Source organism: Fistularia commersonii, chromosome 34 (genome assembly GCF_037954325.1).
Source record: "Fistularia commersonii isolate RoL2024-O1a breed Wild chromosome 34, RoL_Fcom_v1.0, whole genome shotgun sequence".
NCBI lineage: Eukaryota > Metazoa > Chordata > Actinopteri > Syngnathiformes > Fistulariidae > Fistularia > Fistularia commersonii.
In genome coordinates this window covers 3,911,087-3,930,438 of record NC_141317.1, presented here as the reverse complement: position 1 = coordinate 3,930,438, position 19,352 = coordinate 3,911,087, and the positions used below count along the sequence as shown (strand labels likewise).

At 42.1% G+C, this 19,352-nt stretch overlaps 1 protein-coding gene across 4 annotated transcripts in view; it reads left to right on the top strand.

The window, feature by feature from the left end:
• cpne5a (copine Va) overlaps window positions 1-19,352 on the top strand; it is a 64,937-nt gene that overhangs the window by 26,477 nt on the left and 19,108 nt on the right. For 2 of the 4 annotated variants that reach the window (XM_086142062.1, XM_086142061.1), the window contains 8 exons: window positions 6,717-6,780; window positions 11,566-11,669; window positions 11,810-11,914; window positions 13,851-13,898; window positions 14,231-14,272; window positions 14,664-14,739; window positions 17,510-17,563; window positions 18,051-18,112. In XM_086142062.1, coding sequence (XP_085998188.1) covers window positions 6,717-6,780; window positions 11,566-11,669; window positions 11,810-11,914; window positions 13,851-13,898; window positions 14,231-14,272; window positions 14,664-14,739; window positions 17,510-17,563; window positions 18,051-18,112 — 555 coding nt within the window. The remainder of the gene's footprint in view (window positions 1-6,716; window positions 6,781-11,565; window positions 11,670-11,809; window positions 11,915-13,850; window positions 13,899-14,230; window positions 14,273-14,663; window positions 14,740-17,509; window positions 17,564-18,050; window positions 18,113-19,352) is intronic. The other 2 variants (XM_086142064.1, XM_086142063.1) reach the window with 1 other exon arrangement.

Below are 19,352 nucleotides of genomic sequence, written 5' to 3'. Positions count from 1 at the left end.
TACTTCAAGACCGAAATAAATAAATAAGTGAATAAATTATGAAAGGCTTTTTTAAAGTAAGGCCTTAAATTAGACGTAAGTTCTCTGCTGCTTTAAATAGAGGAGATGAAGTCTGTGCACTTTATGGGCCTGTGTTTTCATCTATTACTGAGGTGGGAGGTGAAGTGCTTTGGATTACAGTAATCAGCATCTTTTGCCTCAGGACATCTCACACAATTAGAGCATTCTGCTGCATCGCTAAATGCCAATTTGGGCTCCAAGGCTGAACACTAACAAGGGTCCCTCTCTTAAAAAATGTCTACTCCTGCACAAGCAGTGGATAACCCGGACTGCGCCGCTTGCACAAAATGTTCGCGTCCCATCAAACTGAAATTCTTCTGTTGACATTTTTTCCTTTTTTTCATCAGGGGCCTACCCATACCGCCTAGTTTCGACATTACGTCGGAATATTGCGTTTACACCTCAAGGACTTTTTAGATGCAGAAAATGTATTTCCAAAAAAGCTTTTTCATCTCTATTTTTTTTCTGCGATGAAAGAAACCATCCTTTCTATCTCTCTATCTATCTATATATATATATATATATAATAGCTGTTAAAACAGTTGGTTTTTAAAGCCCTGAAAATAATGAGGCAATAGATTTTTGTGTTCGCCCTGATAATTGGGTTGCTAGATCAGACAAGGGCAGCAGAGTTTTTCCCTCGGCGGATAAGCTTAGCTGATTTGTCTCGCACACAGAATAGACAGTAATTGTTTCTATTCTGTCTTGTCGGCGCGCTTCTGTTTGAGGGATGGGTAAGAAAACGTCTCGAACATACGCTCAGCTCGCCCGGTTAAACACTTGTATGCTGTTAATCTATTCAGCGGGTGAAAACGATCTGCCATCTCACAGATAGAGATCTATAGTGAACGGTAACCACCACTGAGAAGGTCACGGCGACCCTTGTAGCATGATATGAATTCCATTAGTTGCTGTGCAACAGCAGGTGAGCGGGTCAAAGTTGCAATGGCCCGATGACACAGCGGGGATAAAAGATTGAAGAATGTGCTTTGATTTATACGTAACAAGCCCTCGGTTAGTAAGAGAGTTAAAATGTAGCTGCGAGGTTCAAGTAATTACAAAGAAAGTGGAGCACTGTGATGTTATTGCCGCCGACGGGGAAATTGAAATCGGCTACTTACGACCTCAAGAGTGATATTTTGCAAAGTCGCTTTTCTTTCTCTAGATCAACGCATAACGCTTTTCTCGGATTGACGCAGGTGTCATTCGGTGAAAAAAAGCAAAACAAAAAATGTTGATTTTTGGGGCTCCCTTATTGTTGCCATTTGGTTTTTCCCAATGTACAATAGCAGAAAATGCAAAAATAAATCTGGTGAAATAACAGGGTTACTTCAGTTCGCATGATAGTCATTATATACTTATAAAAGACCCCAGGTTATTAGCAACTATTTAAGAGGTAACTAGTTGACTAGTGCAAAGAGGGGAGAGGTTGGAAGGTAGGTAAGTAACGGGAGGTACCATGACATTCTGGTGTCTGTTCGTCATTTCTAGAACGTGATATTAAGATAAGACAAACTTTATTGAGCGTAACGGTTATAATGTCAAAAAAAATAAAAATAAAGTAAAATAAATGTGAATAGAAATATAAATAGAGAGACAGAAGACAGACATAGCAAGACATCCATGAATGAATAGACAGCAGCAACAACAGCAACAACATCAGGGATAACAATGGACAACATAAAGGAACAGTGAGGGTGAAAGAAACACAACCAGAACTAAAAGGACAATATAAATAGAGTGACAATAGGAATGAATAAAATAAATAAACAAAAATAGGCAGGATGTGTGTGGGCTGGGAAAAACAAGGATAAGAAAGACAGCAGAGTCGGGGCGTCACGTGTGAATTGGGTGAGGAAGTGAGGTTGTGGAAGCAGCACAGGTGCATTCAGGCCGGTCAGAGTTGTGTGCCGTCCAGACTGCTGTCGTACAGTCTAAATATCGACTGTAAATATTGAGATGACTTTTAAAATCTTATTCTAAAATTGTGCATCTGCTCATATTTTCCTGCACCAATTTTTTTTGCTCCCATTTTACTTTGTTTACGCTCATACCGATGAAGTTTTAATGAGCTGCGCGCGCTTTCGCCTGTAGCCGGCTTTGCAGCCAAACACCGACTCTTCTCCGAGCAGCAGCAGAAAGCATCTCCCACCGAACTATTGATGGTATTTCGGTGTCCTTTTTAATTAGCTTGTGCACTTTTCATCCTCTTTTTTTTTTTTTTTTTTTTAATCCCGGTGAGGTGAGGGATTAAGGATGCTTATCGATGTGTGAAGATCAAAGGGATTAGTGGTATAATCCCATTTTGTCTCGTGTAGAGTTTTGGCAACCTTGTTTAATTCGGTTCAGCTGTGATCTGCCCGCTGCCCCAAACATTTACTGTGGCACTGAGCCTGATTATCTGCCCAACAATCTCCGCTGATCTTTGACTCAGGGCAAACCAGTATGACACTCACCCCAAGGCACTTATCAACCAATAAGAATCATTAGATTCACTGATCTGTGAGATCTCATTGAAATCTTAATGCCGCGCAGTCAGAATTGTTTACTTGATGGTGGAATTTTTCCGTTGAGCTACCTTAAGCAATATCATTTGCCGATACCTTTCCAGGTGTGAAATTGCAAGGTAACAATCAGCGTAGCATGATAACACTGCAGTCATTTTGTCTCTCTCTGGCAGAAGCGTGCAGACCCCAGTGTACTGCAGCTGCATTGTGAGGAAAAAAAAAAAAAAAAAAAAAATCATTTTCTCCCCTCTTTGGCTCTCAGTCATATTGTGGAGCAGATAACCCCACCCCTCTCTCATATGCGGGACACGTTGCGGCATTGTTAAATATCATGGCCATTCCTCATCGTAATGTCCTAATGTGAGCGGCATCAACAATTGCTTCCTTCTCTCTCTCACTTTAATCTCACCAACCTCCGCAGATAGGTGGCAGAGAATACTGGCATTGTGATTCACTATTTCACAACAGCACCACTAGCTTCTAGAAAAAGGGAAATTTTAGAGGCTGCACACTAAGCCTGAATATCTACAATATCATATGTCATGCACAATGATATTTGAGGCATTTTTTTTTCTTCCTCGCAAGAGAGGCAGACTTGTTCTTATTGGTATTCTGCAGAAATTTGGGGTATTGTAATTGTGAATCTAAAAAATGCCGCTTGATCTCTTTCCAGTCAGTTGATCAAACAGCGAATCTGTCGAGGCTCTCGTGAGCGCTCTTTTGTCCACTTCTTTCCAGGTGAAGGAAGCCCCTCCGCTTTACAACGCTCGCTTTTATTCCCGTCCTTGCTCGTTTGTTGTCTTTTTAGAAGTCGCGTTCTGTCATTTGCATTTGCTCACGGAAAAAGGAAAAAGCATAAGGGAGAAGCCTCGACGGGCGCAGTTTGTGTGCACTCTCAGCTGTGACGCCCACAGGGGTTTTTCTTGTAACACTAACTTACAATACCCTCCGCAACACCCTTCCGAGTGGATAAATGATGGAGTTTTTCGTTTTTTCTGAGTATCATTAACATAATGGTTAGTGCAGTTACTTCCACTGCTAGAACTATGCTTTATTACATGTCATTAATCACTCACTGGAAGCACAGAAGCCATGGATGATAACAGACTCTCATCAGTCTTACATGAACAAGGCCACCTCATCAAAACTCAACTCTGCTCAATAGAGATGTCATTACTGCTCCTGCAAGACGATAATGTCCTTTCTATTGCTCCTCTCAGCTGCAGATTGTATGGCTTTTTCGGCAAGTAGAATTGTTTTTGAAAAAAGAGCTAAAATACTTACATTTCCACCAAACCAGCTAAGTTGCCTCACTCGGTATTGACCGGGATGATGCCTGTGTGTGATTCGCTGCCATAAAGTAGAACAAGAAAACAAGAAAAACGTGACCTTTGTGTTTTTTTTTTTTTACTGAATATTACATTTAAAATAAGTCCGATGTGTTTAAATGCACACATTGTTACCCTTTTTTTAATATATGCCCGGTGTTTCTATTTCTTACAACCTATAAAGTGGTGTTTGATCATCTTTTCTGGTGTTAATGCTTTATCCCGAGGGTCATTTTTAGCGCTGGGTTTCACATGCAGTCGGAAACGTCTTTGTTTGTTAGTAGCGGCGAGTGAGATTGCCCCTCTGAGGCGCAGAGCGCTCATTGCTGACAATGCTAACGGCGTGCACGGCGGTCCGGGCTGACGTATGCGCGCCCACAATTAAATTACATTAGCATGTCATGACAGTAAACAAGTTTGTTGACCGTGACTGTTTGCATGAGGCAGCTGCAGTAACAATTTAAGTACCAACATCTGTTGATGTCACTGAACTTACTTGTGGGATGCTGTTTGTTTATCTGTCGCTTTATCACCTCTTTATGCAAAATCCAAATCCAAATTATGACTGAGGTGAGGGTGCGAATGGGGGCGGCTTTTTAGATTATTTAGTATTATTTCTGGAATATTTTACAGACCTTGATGACATTTCTCCATCCCATCGTATTGGGGGCAGTAGTATCCAGGCTGAATAAATGCAGTATATTTTTCCTACAGTAGCTATGCATGAAATGATGTAACTTGCGAAACCACCGGCAACATATTTGAGATGACAGAAATTGATTTGCTGAATGTTGCTTTTACTATTTAACAAAGCAAAACCTCTTAACGTCTGGAGTGTGTAAAAGCCGAAGTGCAGAACCGCTGGAGACGAACATGACAAACATTTACACCACCAGTTGGAGCTACTGGTTTCCTCTTAGCTGTCAGACTTTGGGGCTTGTTTGAGAGCAGGTAGCACAGGAGGGACCGCGGCAGAACATTTCATATAATTTCATCATCAAAGCGTTTCCCCGCCGAGTGCCTGTGTGCGAATGAGCGCCGAGCCAATGAGATTTCTTGATGCTGCGGATTTTTATCTCACCTTCAATCGCATTTCACTACAGAGGCTGTTTCAACCAGCTGGGAAAAAAAAACAACATATTGTCAGCAGTAAAAAAGCCAGATAGATGACAGTATCTACTGTATATTTATTGATCCATTACTTGCTGTCTGTTCAAATGATATAAACGCTGTCTTAACTCATCTGATGCTGTTACTTTCTCCATCAGTGAATCTTATTTTGAGATGATAATAGTAATTATCTCCAGCGAAGGACAATAACATGACCTTTGGGGTGTGCACAGTTTAGTGTGCACAGTTTACCGGCCTCTCCGGGTAGGGATTTACCGGCTTGTTGAGGCGCCACCAAACTCAGTGGTGCTGACTTGGAATCGGACATCAATAATTCAAGGACAGTTAATTCACCTTGAGATTGGGCCCCATTGAGCTTGAAGACAGAGAATGAGCTGCTTCTGCTCTCGGGGTTGTGACGGTTTCATCAATATTTTGAACTGGACAGTTGTCTGGATGTTTTTTAATCAAGAGTTTACTCCTAATGCCTTGCTCAAAGGCATCCTTCTAAATATATAACCTCAAACTGCAGCTCCCAGTTGGAGCTTCACACTGTATGTGTGGAAACAAGATGAAGTCACATGAGGTTCAACGGTGAAAAAACATCTTTGAAACAAAGTCTCTTCAGGCTCAGGACAAATTGGAAAGCTTCACTCAAGGTGATTTGTATGTTATCTTGAAAGGGATTAGGTTAGTGCCCCAGTTTCCTTTTTTTTTGTAAACAATAAAAACCGCTGTAGTCAAATGCCGGCCCGCCCATAGCAGTTTGAAGTGGAGCTGTCCTGCCAGTCAGATCAACGATCACAGCTTGAAGAGGATCTGCGGCAAGTCTGACCTTCTGCTGATTGGGCTCCAACGAAGCCCACAGCTTGAAACCTGTGTAATATCCGTCTTTATCCCCGAAGATGACAGGAGCGCCGTACAGCTGCTGTGCCCCTGTATGAATGGAAGGCTTGGTTTGTCTCTGTTTTGGCTAAAATCAGCTGTGCTTCCTTTCCAAAGCGCGAGTTTGCGAGCTGGGAAGAATCGTCTCTTGTATTGCGCTCCGAGCTATAAAATAACATTTCCGGGGCAAATTGTGGGACAACTGTGTCTCCTTTTTTGTTGATCCCATTGGATTATGAAACTACTGTTGAGATGTTATTTAGGGCCACAGACATGAAGGAACCCTGCAGAGTTTTAAAGCCACAACGTTGTGCCGGAAAATAAGGGTCAGGTTACCAATTTGCCCCTGCAGTTTTTTCCTTGACACGCTTAAAAACATCAACCAAAGTAAGTCATTTGATCTTGTTTCCGATTCACTTATATAGTGGGGAAATAAAAGTAATGAGTTCAGCGGTGCTCTTAAACGCCCGCTAATATCCCGATAGCCGCAGCCGCTTTATGGTATGCAGCCGCATTATGCAGACATAAATTTGTATTATCAGTTTTTAATTAAAAAAAAAAGGCAGGGGTTTAGGTCATTTTACCCGTTACAGTGGTAAAATAGGCCGGCCTCATATCATATGCAGAGCACTTTGTTTGATGACTCACAAAAACTGTGCTACATTAAAATACAAATTCAAATGAAATCGCAATACCGGTTTAATTCACGGCTGAAATAAGTCTGCAGCATCTGCACATACTAGAAGGTAAAAGATGGTGCCTCTCTCTGGGGGATTACCCTATGGATAGGCTGCATGCTATCATACATATTTTACTTTATTTTCAGTGGCATACCTGGGAAGAAATGCGGGACTATCATCTTGTCTGCTGAGGAACTGGGGAACTGCAGGGTAAGTCAAGACGCTATTGATCAACAACACATTTTATTGCCCGAGGATGTCATTCATTTCTTTTTGAGACGTTTATTGATCGGACCGGCCATTAAACAGTGGTTTAATTGAACATATCCAGTGACGATTATGGCACACCGCTGCGTAGACTAATGCGGAGGGGGGGAGGGTGTTACATTTCTTTTTGGTCACGTAATAAATGTTTGGCAATGTGCAAGTGCATGCTGAAGTGAACCAGGCTGTTAAGTAGCATTACCTTGGATAAATCATGCTTGATCAGTAATGTCCCCATTAAGTGACCGGAGAGGTCCTGCCGCTTTTCAATATGCATGTGTCATTGTGACATTCCGTGCAAAGTGCTGTGAGGTTCAATTTGAGGCCGTATTTATTTCAATCATCGAGACGAGGCATTTTCTGTGATGTGCGGTCTGTTAATTCACCAGCCTGTGCTAATATCCTGTGCCCTTATGTCCACCGGCTCTCTCTCACTTTGCATCGCTAAATGAAGAAAGTAAACAATCACATTACAACGCCGCCTGTGGAGCGAGGGATAGTAAAGAGACTTATTGGAGAGAACAACTGGCCTCCCTCCGAGGCTATAAAATGAGCTATACAGCTGCTTCAGCCGTGTAAATTTTTGATGATGGCTTAATGCATGTAAACAACTAATGATTCAAGACAATGCAACTTTGTGCCTTCCATGCTAAGTTAGAACCTGTGGTTCATTTGCACGACGGGGTGTTTGGGATGCATCTGAAATCACTGCTTTTCAAAAACCCGGAAACGTATTTACTGGCAAATGAAGGGTCTTTGGTTACAGCGAACAGATCTACTTTTTCTAATAATAAAACTGCCATGATGTCAATTCCGGATTTTGTCTGATCCTGCTGGATTGAAGTACCTGTGCTTACAGTCCTAGAGGGGCTGCTTGGATCTGCAGAGCAGCACCTCAAGAGGCGATTTTGTAATATAAATGCAAATGATCATTTCTGGTATAAATGACCAATTCCTTCCTTCCAGACTCAATTAGAGAGATGCAGTCTTGACATGCCATTTTGGACCTGCCTCGTTTACACGGATTGTAACCCTGAATACTTCAGGTTTGACGCACAGCAAGGGAACTGGGAAGGAAAAAGTAGATTGGATTTATAACATTCGGGGAGTACATTGTGAAATCCATGTCCGAAAAAGAAAGCTATTGGCACAACAAAATGCAATTATTATTATTATTATTAATATTATTATTGTTGTTATTGTTATTGTTATTGTTATTGTTATTGTTATTGTTATTGTTATTGTTATTGTTATTGTTATTATCAATACTAATATTAATATTAATATTAATATTATCACTACTACTTAACTTCTACTATTTTTCTAAGTGTTAATTTCACTGCTATGACTACAGGGCTCATTAATAAGGTATTCAGTAGGGCATTGCAGTCAACAGAAGTCACTGCAGTCACTGAGTAACACCCTCTGAGTGGCAGAGCAGCCAGCAGGGGTTTTATTGTTCATCGTAGACTCAGTAAAACAAATTCCAAACACATGAAAAATGTTGCGCGGCAACAAAAATAGGATGACACGCTGCCAGCAAATTTGGTGATTATCAGGTTTTCTCTCCAAACAACCCGAGCAATGTTTGTGATCTCCACGAGCAAAGGATTCATAATTTGATGAACTAATATGGAGCTTGTTATTTAGGTAGTTAGCTCCAGGGCGCTGAGATATAATGGCATTACTGTTTATGTAAATTTCTGTATATCATAAATGGAATTTGCAATATCTTCATATCAGTGGCAAGAGTATTGCAATTAATTCAAAAATGCTTGTGGTCATTCGGTATGTCTCACATGAATGCCGGCCATTTTTCTTCACCACGGCGCCGGTGCATCCCGCCACATTGCACATGTAGGGGATTTTTCACGTTTCTTCCATGTAGCTGGAAATGACAACAAGGAAGCTTTAACAGAGAGCAAAATCAGTCGAGGGCAGTGAATTTCTTTCTCCTGTGGTTTGTGCGGTGCTTAATTACGCTCCGTCTCTATTCGGTAAACCACCTGAGGTAGCGGAGTTTGCCCAAACAAGCTATGCCTGCGCGTGGGGGAAATGAAACCAGCAGATTGGGGATCTGTTCACCGAGGGGGCCCTTCTGCTCTCACCTCTGTTGTGGATTTTTCAGGCATCATTAGACGGAGCACCAGCCGCTGGATCAAAGGATTCTTCCCGGCTTGTCATTATCTCTGACGTACATTTGTATATAGCGTGTAAGGCTTATGCAAAAAAAAAAAAAAAAAAAAACCTTCCGCAGGATCTTGCAGGATCTTGTTTATGTCCCAGTCAAAAAGTGGTTTAATGATGAGACAGTTGTGGCAGTTCCCTCTGACTCCATCCAGTCTCCAGGCAATTCATTTTCTTAGCCAGGTAGTTCAAATATCCACCTCTGTAGCCCACCACATCGTTAACTGACTTGGCTTGTCACATAGTATTTGGCACTTCCCCCGGCTCCCTCTCAGATCTCCCTCACACCCAAGCTGCAGTCCTAGCTGATTTAAGTTTCAATAAACCACACCAACACCTGACATATGACAGCGGTAAACTGCTGTGAGCCCGACGCTCTACCTTCTCAGGGCAAAATCCCGGTCCACTTTCAAGATATATGCATGTATACTCATTTAATCGTCACATTTTTCTGACACTCCGCAGCCAGCCTAATTATGGCTGGCATTTTGGTTTGTGGAAAGCAGTTCCTGCAAGGCGGCTTCTTTTTTTATTTATTTTTTTTCATAAATGGACATCTTTTTTTTTTTGTAAGTATTTTTTTTCCTCGAAGCTTTCACGCACATTCCTCGTTTTTTTCTTACCGAAAAAAATCCCCTCGCTCCGTGTTCTCAGGTACTCGCATGAAAGCGGTGAATTTCGGAGCTACATGAAAAGGGAGAAGGGTTCATTTCTAATTTCACGTAACCCCTCTGGCCCTTGATTCACGCCGCGATCCCCCGCCGCTTGTCTCGCTGCCTTACGCTCCTCTGAGAGACCAGTCCCAGTTTCTGAAAGGCAGTTCGCTTTGCCTCTCCCATTATGCGGGAATATCTTGGTGGAGCAGAGAAATGTATATCGACTGCAGTCAGTATTCCCCTGCTGCTCCTAAACCTCACTGGCTGAAATGAATGTTCTTGCCCTTTTTTTTTTTTTCTCAACACTTAATGAGAGAACCCTCTCAGTCACCCAAGTGTGTATGTGTTATCTGTGCCTTAATGAAGGCTTAGCGCACTGCGATGGGGTTCTAGTGGTAATGCCGGGGCTGGCTTTTGTCTAAGCAGCGCGATTATATGATCCTGGACTCAGATAAATGACAAAAACATGATGCGTTGCATTCTCTAAATCCACAAAATGAGGCACGATGGGAACACGCCAAATGAGATGTTTGCGTGAAATAGGTAGAGAATTTTTGCACATCACCTGAGGGCTCATATCCGAATATACGAATGGAAAAAGAACGATTTTCCGTTCAAGTTCCTTGTAGCCCCGAGAAGAACGACGCGATATTAACTGAAAGGACTGCAGTAATGAAACTACACGTGAAGAGTTCATTCAGGCATAAGAATAATAAATGGGTCATTTTTTTATTGCATGTGTTTTCAACATTTCCGTGGCGTTGGCTTGAAAACAGAACCAATGATTGGAAACAACAGCAATAATCTCTCAAGTTGTAGAAGAAGAATACCCCGAGGAGAGTTTTTCACCTCGTATCAGGAAACCATCATTATTTCAGCAGCTGCCTAGGAGACGGCGGCTGGCATATGCCGTGCCTGTGACTGTGACATCAAGTGATGTGAAAGGGGTTAGCGAGAGGCGGGTCAGAGGAGGGGAAAGCGCACCGCTGATCTGGGTCAAAACAATCAATAGGGGCCTGTCCCATCACCATGCTGATTCAGATCTAATGGCTGCACTTAAAAACCTAAAAGCCCAAGAGACAAACGTTTGTAAAAAAAAAAAAAAAAGAAAAAGAAAAAAAGGCTCCTCTGCCAGTTGAAGAGAATCCATTTTTCTCAGATATCAAATCTTACACCGTACGATGATGATAAACGACCGTCTGTTTCGAGGCGGCGCATCTCAAAAATGGCAAATAGAGTATGAGAATCAAGACCGTGAAGTTGCGTCCAACTGCAACATCTACCCATCCGGACCTTGTTCCACCAAATGATTGTACAATACCGACTAATACGTTGACCACGGAAGACTATCTGGATTCAAGAGCATTGCAGGTCATGTTAATTATCCTTGTAATGGCACCTGACATTGAATTGCTGCCTAAATAAGTATAATTATGGTAATACCTGCCTTTGTAATGTATCATTAACTGCACTCACACCCTCCAGATCCTTTCTGTACACAGCCCCTCCACCATGTGCGCGGCTTTCGAATCCATTTCTGTTCCCCCTACACGCTCCGTTACCATGATTATATTTAGCGCAACAAGGTATTTTTTTCAAACGTAGCCCATCCGCTGTTGTAATGCAGGTAGTTGCATAATGAAGAAATGGTAATGAATGCAGGTTTCGGATCCAGGACCCCACCGACTGGTTTCACTCTGCCCCTATTAGAATTCAACAAGCACTTTGCTTTTGTACGGTGCGTCAGTCCTTTACATTATAGAATCTAGTTTGTATAAATAAACAACAAGAGGCAAACAGAGGCGTGGAGGTTAGGTTCACAGCGGGGTTCCTTTGTGTTTTATTTTGTTAATTCCTCTAATTTCTTCTCATTTCCTCATGTCTAAAGGATTACGCCACCATGCAATTTTGTGCCAACAAACTGGATAAAAAGGACTTCTTCGGCAAGTCAGACCCCTTCATGGTTTTCTACAGAAGCAACGAGGACGGGACGTGAGTTTCTTTCTCGCCCTTGCGTTTTCACCTTGGCGTCTCGGCCGACGGAACACGGTGTGACAATAGAAAGAAAACCGAGCTCGAGATCAGATCATCGTCTTTTTTTCATTTGAAAACATTTCCACGTGAATCTCCAGGTTCACCATCTGTCACAAGACCGAGGTGGTGAAGAGCACGCTGAATCCCGTCTGGCAGCCCTTCTCCATTCCAGTTCGTGCGCTCTGCAACGGTGACTACGAGAGGTAGAGTGACCCGTAGACGTATTCAAAAAAACGCGGAAAGGATTTTCCAAACTGGTGTCTTCCGACGCTCAAACATACTATTACCGGCAGCCTATTACTGACCACTTGGCACGGCTTTTCCTTGATTTTAACCCACACCTGGCGGGATAATTTTCACAGCATTACAATTTCATGAGTTGCTGCTCCAGTGGCCTCATCCCGTCTTATTTGCATCTCTTTAGAGTAAAGGGCCTCACGGGACACCGGGAAGGGCTTGGCAGGAAGATAAAAATGATAGCGAGCCGAACCCCGGGAACGAGGGGAGGGAGAGTTGCTGCACTCCTCTGTAGATGTTGACAGGTGGCTGCAGCAACAGAGGAACTCTTTTCTGTGTGTGTGTGGAAGTGTGGGCGCTTACATAAGCGTAAAGGTGTGTGGACCCAGACGGCCATGACAGTGTGTAGAAGTCATCAAAGACCATGTCAAACTTTGCCCTCTCCATCACGCTGGGTGTCAACAGAGGTTCTCCTCTCCGCCGCGGTCTGCGCTCACCTGCCCTGAGAAGCTAATTGGGTCAGACAGATGGAGTAGAGACATGAAAGATGGCTGATTCCCTTTGAGGAGGCGGATGGGGATACATGCAGAAATTAAGCGACGTGGACACTTTTCCATTTTTAAAATTTCCAGTTTGCGTCGTAATCATTTTCCAATTATAAGGCGCGCGAAATGCCGAAAGTTTCATTCGTTTGATTCACTGTGTCTCCAAGTAAATCCAACTTTAAATTGTGTTTAAACTGCGACGGCCATGTAATTACCGCGTTTGGCCCGCAGTGCATGTGGTAATTCCGGGGTATTGATTTTTTTTCTTGATGCAAGCATTTTCTCTGTTACACTTTTCAAAGATTCATCCCCCTTTGTTCTTTTAAATGTCTTTCACCTCATGGTTCCTCCGTGCTGTTTGTCTATCATGGCAGTCAAGGGAGGATATTATTATGCCTGTTCGCTCCCACCTTTCATCATCACCCGAATCTCTTATAGTGATCCCGCAGAAGGTGAGACCCTTTCAATCGCCACTCAAACATGCCGCGGATCCAGAAACTGATCCGGTTGATCCGAGGACTTATCCTCCGTGTTCTTATCAAATGGATTTGATCGGGTCACATTTGTGCTTAGACAACTACTCTACACATCTGTTGGCCCGTCGCTCTTTGAGCTCTTTGTTTGAGGGGAAATAGATTCTGTGCAGACAGAATAACTTCAGGTCAGAGGAACGGGGTTGCCCGCTGTCAAGCCGCCTCCTCCCGGACTCGCTGACACATGACTGACAGCAGCTGATGGGGGGGCGAGTCACTGATCTTCACTGGATCAAGTAAAAAAGAAAAAAAAAAAAAAAGCCAACACTTTGCTTGCTCCCAGTGAATTCTCCAAGGCTTGCTTATTTAGTTTCTCACCATTCCAATTAACTTCGAAAATCTTGCAAAATACCCTCCTCACCCTGAGGGTTATTTTCTGAATTTAGAGTATGCAAAGAAATGCAGGGAAATTGCTTTTTTCACAAAAAGTTAAGAAATAAAATGTAAGCTTCCTCTGCAGAGATATGCACACCATATTCTTTGGTAGTCTCTCAAACGAAATTCTTGAGAATAGCAAATTAAAATAAACATTTCAAGAATTCCAGACACAAGATAATCTTTGTGACAATGAAATTATCTCAATTGAACATCTCACCAGTGCAGCGAAGATTTGGGCGATTTGCAATCAGACTGTAGACAGCAGGTATTTCTTTAAAACCCCAATCATAGCTCACACACGAACCCCATCGACCATCAAGAATTATCGTGAATGTTGCATGTGTGTGTGTATGTCATCATTAGTTTGGAAAATAATTTATTGTAATTTATTGTATTACTGTCTAATTTGTATTCATATTCTGTTTTACATTGCTGTGCTCTGCTAGTGCTTGCAAGATGAGAACCAATGGAAATGACTTTGCTCAAAGGCCCATGTAAGACCGCAATCCAACCATAATGAGAGGAAAAGTTCAGGCACTACTCGAATGGAATGAAAGCATTAATATAACCCCGAATGTGATAAGCACAGTAAAACATTGAGCTCAAACTATTGAGCTGAATTGATATTTGTAATTATTTTTTTTATCATTTGGACATTTTTGTCCAGCGGGGGTCACTGCTTTTGATAGCTTGCTTTCATGACATTCTTACAGAAATGCGCTTTTGCAAAGTATTTCCTCGGGAGACATTTAAGCTGTGACTTGTGTATTACACAAAATCTTCTCTCAGGCAACAAAGAAAACCTCCTTTGATTTCTTTTTTACAGAACGATCAAAGTTGAAGTGTATGACTGGGACAGAGACGGGAGGTAAGGAATGCGCCCATCCACGCTCAGATTACAATGTTAAATTTTACCGGACATTGAAACAGAAAAAAAAATAAAAATCACTTAAAATGTCAAAGAATGAGTCAGGCTGCAATGAAGCAATAATATCACTACTCGAGCAAAGCGCCGGGAGAGTCAGCGCAACAGCAAAGCAAAAACTGTTTAAGGCAAAAGTACTGCGTTGTTTGCTGATGCGAACCATTGTGGTATTACATCCTCGCAACACATTTCCAATCAATGAAATATGGCATTATTATTAGATTGTGATTCAACCTCTTTTCTGGGATGAAAAAAAGAGCGCAACCCAGAAGTATGCTAGTGGTTGCTCAGTGAATGAACAGCCTGTGACACCAGAATGTTTTGTTTTCACAAGCCACGATTTCATCGGCGAATTCACGACCAGCTTCAAAGAGCTCTGTCGAGGTCAGACCCAGTTAAACGTCTACGAGGTGAGCCGAGATATCTTTATCAGCTTTTTCTTGCAAAGCAAACATCATCCGATGTTTTTGTGTATACCGAGCCGAGTTCCCATTGAGCGTACGGCTTTCTGTGCTATTGTTCTTTGGAACCTGAGCCGCTCATCCAGGCCGCGGAACCCTATTCGCGAAGCAAAAGATGAATCGCTTTGCTCTTCACCCACGTAATCCAAAGTTTTTGCGGCAGGAAACTCCGCGGGTCTTAGTGTGACCTCGTTTGTTCCCATTTGAGCACAACGGTCGGTTCTTCCGGCATTAAGCGTTGGAGAGGTTAAATGGTGGGGCAGACCTGATGATGAATGGCGTTTCCGCTGTGAGAATACAAATGGGCATGCGACGGAACTATGCCCCTGATTAGTTTGGGTTGGGTTTTCCTCAGGGGGATCTGATTGGATATTGCCATTGTCCGCCGGGAGGGTCCCTCCAGAATATGATTATTAAAACACTTGCCCCGACAAATCTGTGCTGAAATGTTGGAAGAATAGTACCGCTGCAATATTCTAATATTACACGGTTTTTCCAAAGTGGGACTCCGGGACCTCCAGAGGTTCGTGAGACAAAGATGGGATGATGTTGGATTATTTCTTGGAAGCAAATATATTATGTTATATATTCATAGACCAAGACCAAAGCCTGCTTTTGTAATGGCCTTGTTATGCCTGAGAATTTTATAAATGAACACGATTATCAAGCGATTAACATGAAAGTACTGTATTATCCGGACTATTGAGCCCACCTGAATATAAGCTAAAAATAAACCAATAAATATATGTGTACATACTATATATAGGCAGCACTTGACTACGAGCCGCAGGTATCCACGTTGTGACATGAGATTTTTTTGTTTTTTACTTTTAATTAAATATATACCGCTAACATCCACAAATACATACTGGAAATGTTTGCGAACAGTTCCTGTAATACGGCTGATGAAAGATTAATAATAAATAACACAAGGAAAAGTCCATCCATCCATTTTCCAAGTCTGCTTTGTCCAACTCCAGCTGATCGCTATCTTTGTCTTCCTCCTGCGCAGTAAAACCATTAAAATCATCATCTTCACTGTCGGAATTGAACGGCCTCGGAATTTCACAGTAGTTTCATTGGTCCGATGTAATGAGGCTCAATGTTTTGGCGACATAACGCATGTCAGCCCCCCAAAATCCATGCATGAGCTGCATCATTGTTGAGCGTTCAAAGCTTCTGAAAAAACTAGCCTGGAATTTACGGTGCCTGATGTTCTTTTTAGTAAAAAATGTTCTGGACATTTTTTGTCCTTCCCAATTTCTTGGATTTGCAAATGCATTGCCATGCAAATCACCCTCAGAAATGACTGAAAAATAGCAGAACTGATCCTCTCCTTGTTTGCGAAACATAAAAATAATTGTGATTTTGATTATGATAATGATGACGATGATTATGATGACAATGTTGATTTTGAGTATTATTTTGGAGCACTTTTCATCAAGTGATGTACAAGTGAGAAGGGTAAGGAGTAGGGAAAAATGACTGGCAGCCACGTGACCTTGGTATCTTTATTTTATTGATCAGAATTTAAAAAGTTGAGCCAACTTTGAGGTAATATAATGTCTTAATGCAAATGGAACTCTACCTCATTGACACAAGATTGGTGAAAATGGACCAATGAAGAGACTGGGATGGATTTGATAGTGGTTAAAGGTGGTTAAAAGAAGTGACAGAGACAGAATGACTGAGTGGCGTGTAGAGTTGCCCTTTCACACTGCTGACACGGCAGAACACGGTGCATCCATTACCCTTCACCGAACCTTTCTCTATTCAAATTAGAAAATAAAACCCAGCAGCTTTTTTGTCCGATCCATTCCAGGTCAGCGCCCTTAAGTCAGGTCTGTAGATGCATCCAAAATCTAGTCAGCCACCTTTTCCTTGTTGACAAATCAAGCATCTGAATAGGTCACCGGCTGCACTGTTTTACTCTTTGCAAATTCCTGTGTGCTCAACCTGACATCCACGGAGGCTGCAAACATGGGCTCTGTGAGGCGAGTTGACAGCAGGCTAATGCTAATTGGGGTTTGTGTAATTGAGTGTGATGCTATGTGATGTAACGTGAACCTGGTTGACTGAGTGATGACTGCTGCGCCGTCCAAAATCATTTGTTCCGGAGGGACCCGGGGGGGGGCGAGGCCGGAAAACCATAGAGTTTGAAGAGGGGGTAAGAGAATCCCCAACAGAGTAAAATTCTTTATTATACGACATTATAATACGTATTCATTACATTTTCCATTAGTCATGGGTTTTATGTATCTGTGCGTGGCCCCGGAGAGAGCTGTACAGATGTCTGACCTTGATGCTGTATTTTAACATTTGGCTGCGAGCCCTAAATATGACATTAATGTAAAGCAGCGAGATCCATTATCCTTCATAATCAGCTCGCTTTGCTTATCGCACCGGTTCTTGTATTTTCGCTTATTTTCCTGCATTATACCGTGCTGTACATTGGTATATTTGTCACTGTGAAACAGCACCGGGTCGGTGCTTATAACACTCCCTTGAATACTCTGTATCTCGCTGTGAGGCATGATCAATGCTATCGCACTCTCACCTAGTGCAGTTATTGGATTAGTTCCCTATGCTCCATTACCCTTACAGACATGGAGTAGGAGGACAATAATGTTTTTATTACTTGCCCGGGGGAGGATAAAAAGAATTGTGCTGCAAGTTTACATTATCATTATCCCCTTTTTCCATTCTTCTGTTACACTAGGTGGTGAATGCCAAGAAGAAAATCAAGAAAAAGAGATACATCAACTCTGGGACGGTGAGGCCGAGTTCTGAGATAAGAGCAAACCTCCCCTGTGCGCTCACATACTTCCCCTCATTTGCTTTTGTGTTCAGCAGTTCTTTTTTTTTTTATTTTGGGTGGATCGCAAAAGGCGGCTCAGCTCTGTTAAATGTTTTTTATTCCGCTCCCGCTGTCAGACCTTGCAGTTTAAACTGTGAATTTAAAACCGCATCGCAAAATCTGTGGTAACGCCTTAAAAGGGAGTGCTGAGAATAAATGTTCACCGTGATATAAAGTGAAAATTTATGGCCGGCTATCCATCCCGGTGGTCATCAGTGAGCGGCCGCACCGCATTTTCAACGTGATAGTAATGCTAAATGTGCCACCTGAGTACAATATATATAGTTAGCAGTCTTTTTGTGGGTGCTTTAGGTAAGATGGCACAACTAAGTATATGTATTTGTTGACGTCGCATCCTTTAACGACTTGCTCGTCGAAATTTATTTGGACCTTTTCTCCTCAGGTGTCATTGTTGGCCTTCAGCGTGGAATCGGAGCACACGTTCCTGGATTACATTAAAGGGGGGTGAGTGCACTGCTCGCCCGTCTGTCATATTCTTACTGTTTATACATATTATACTGTTTTATAATTAGTCTTTTAGATTGACTCATTAGGGCAATGACATCAAAATTGTGACAGCTTCCATTAGATTCCTATAAAAGTGAAGTCAAAAGATTTTTTTCCCCTAAGCAATTGTTTCTGTCATTTTCCATTTTTCTTGTAATGCTGATTTATGAAGGAATGTTCGTCACTTATACGACGTGTTAAATAATGAGGTGTAACTTAAGTTCGACACCACTCTCAGTCAAGTTAAACAGTGGAAGCAATTTATGTTCCAGACCATAAGAAATGAGTTTGACTGAGTAAAGTGAGAGGTGATACTGATCACTGTCACTGCCACAACAAACTGCTTCTAATTTCCATTTCCTGAGGCAGACACCGTCCTGGGAATATTTGCCATCAGTTAAAGAACTGGTGGTCTGTTTCTTAAATATATAATACATAGTCAGCGGTGATACATGAATTCATCCATTCATTATCTGTACCGCTTATCCTGCACTCGGGGGCGCTGAAGCCTGTCCTGGCTGTCGGGGAGCGAGAGGCGGGGGTCGTCCCAGATTACGGCGGCCCATCGCAGGGCCACGCATAGAAACAAACAATCACTCACCCTTTCATTCATTCGGGCCAATCCATGAACCTATTGCATGTTTTCTGACTGCACACGGGCAGGAGCTGCGCCACCATGCCGCATATGGTTCTTGAATTGTTTCGCTGTAATATTAACATATAACTTTAATGTGTGTATGCTAATTAGCCTGTGTACCTCTGGGCGTTCACAACGTATCTGTAACATGAGTTCTGCAGCATAATAACTAACTAGCCACATTGTGGAAATACACTGCTTGAAAAAATAAAGGGAACACTTAAAAAACACATCCTAGATCTAAATGAATGAAATATTCTTATGAAATACTTTGCTCTTTACACAGTTGAATGTGCTGACAACAAAATCACACAAAAATGATCAATGGAAATCAATTGTATCAACCCATGGAGGTCTGGATAAGAATCACACTCAAAATTAAAGTGTAAAAACAAACTCCAGGCTGATCCAACTTTGATGTAATGTCCTTAAAACAAGTCGAAATGAATCTGTGTTGCTTCCTGAGTGGACACTATGATTTCACAGAAGCGTGATTGACTTGGAGTTACATTGTGTTGTTCAAGTGTTCCCTTTATTTTTTTGAGCAGTATATTATGGGTG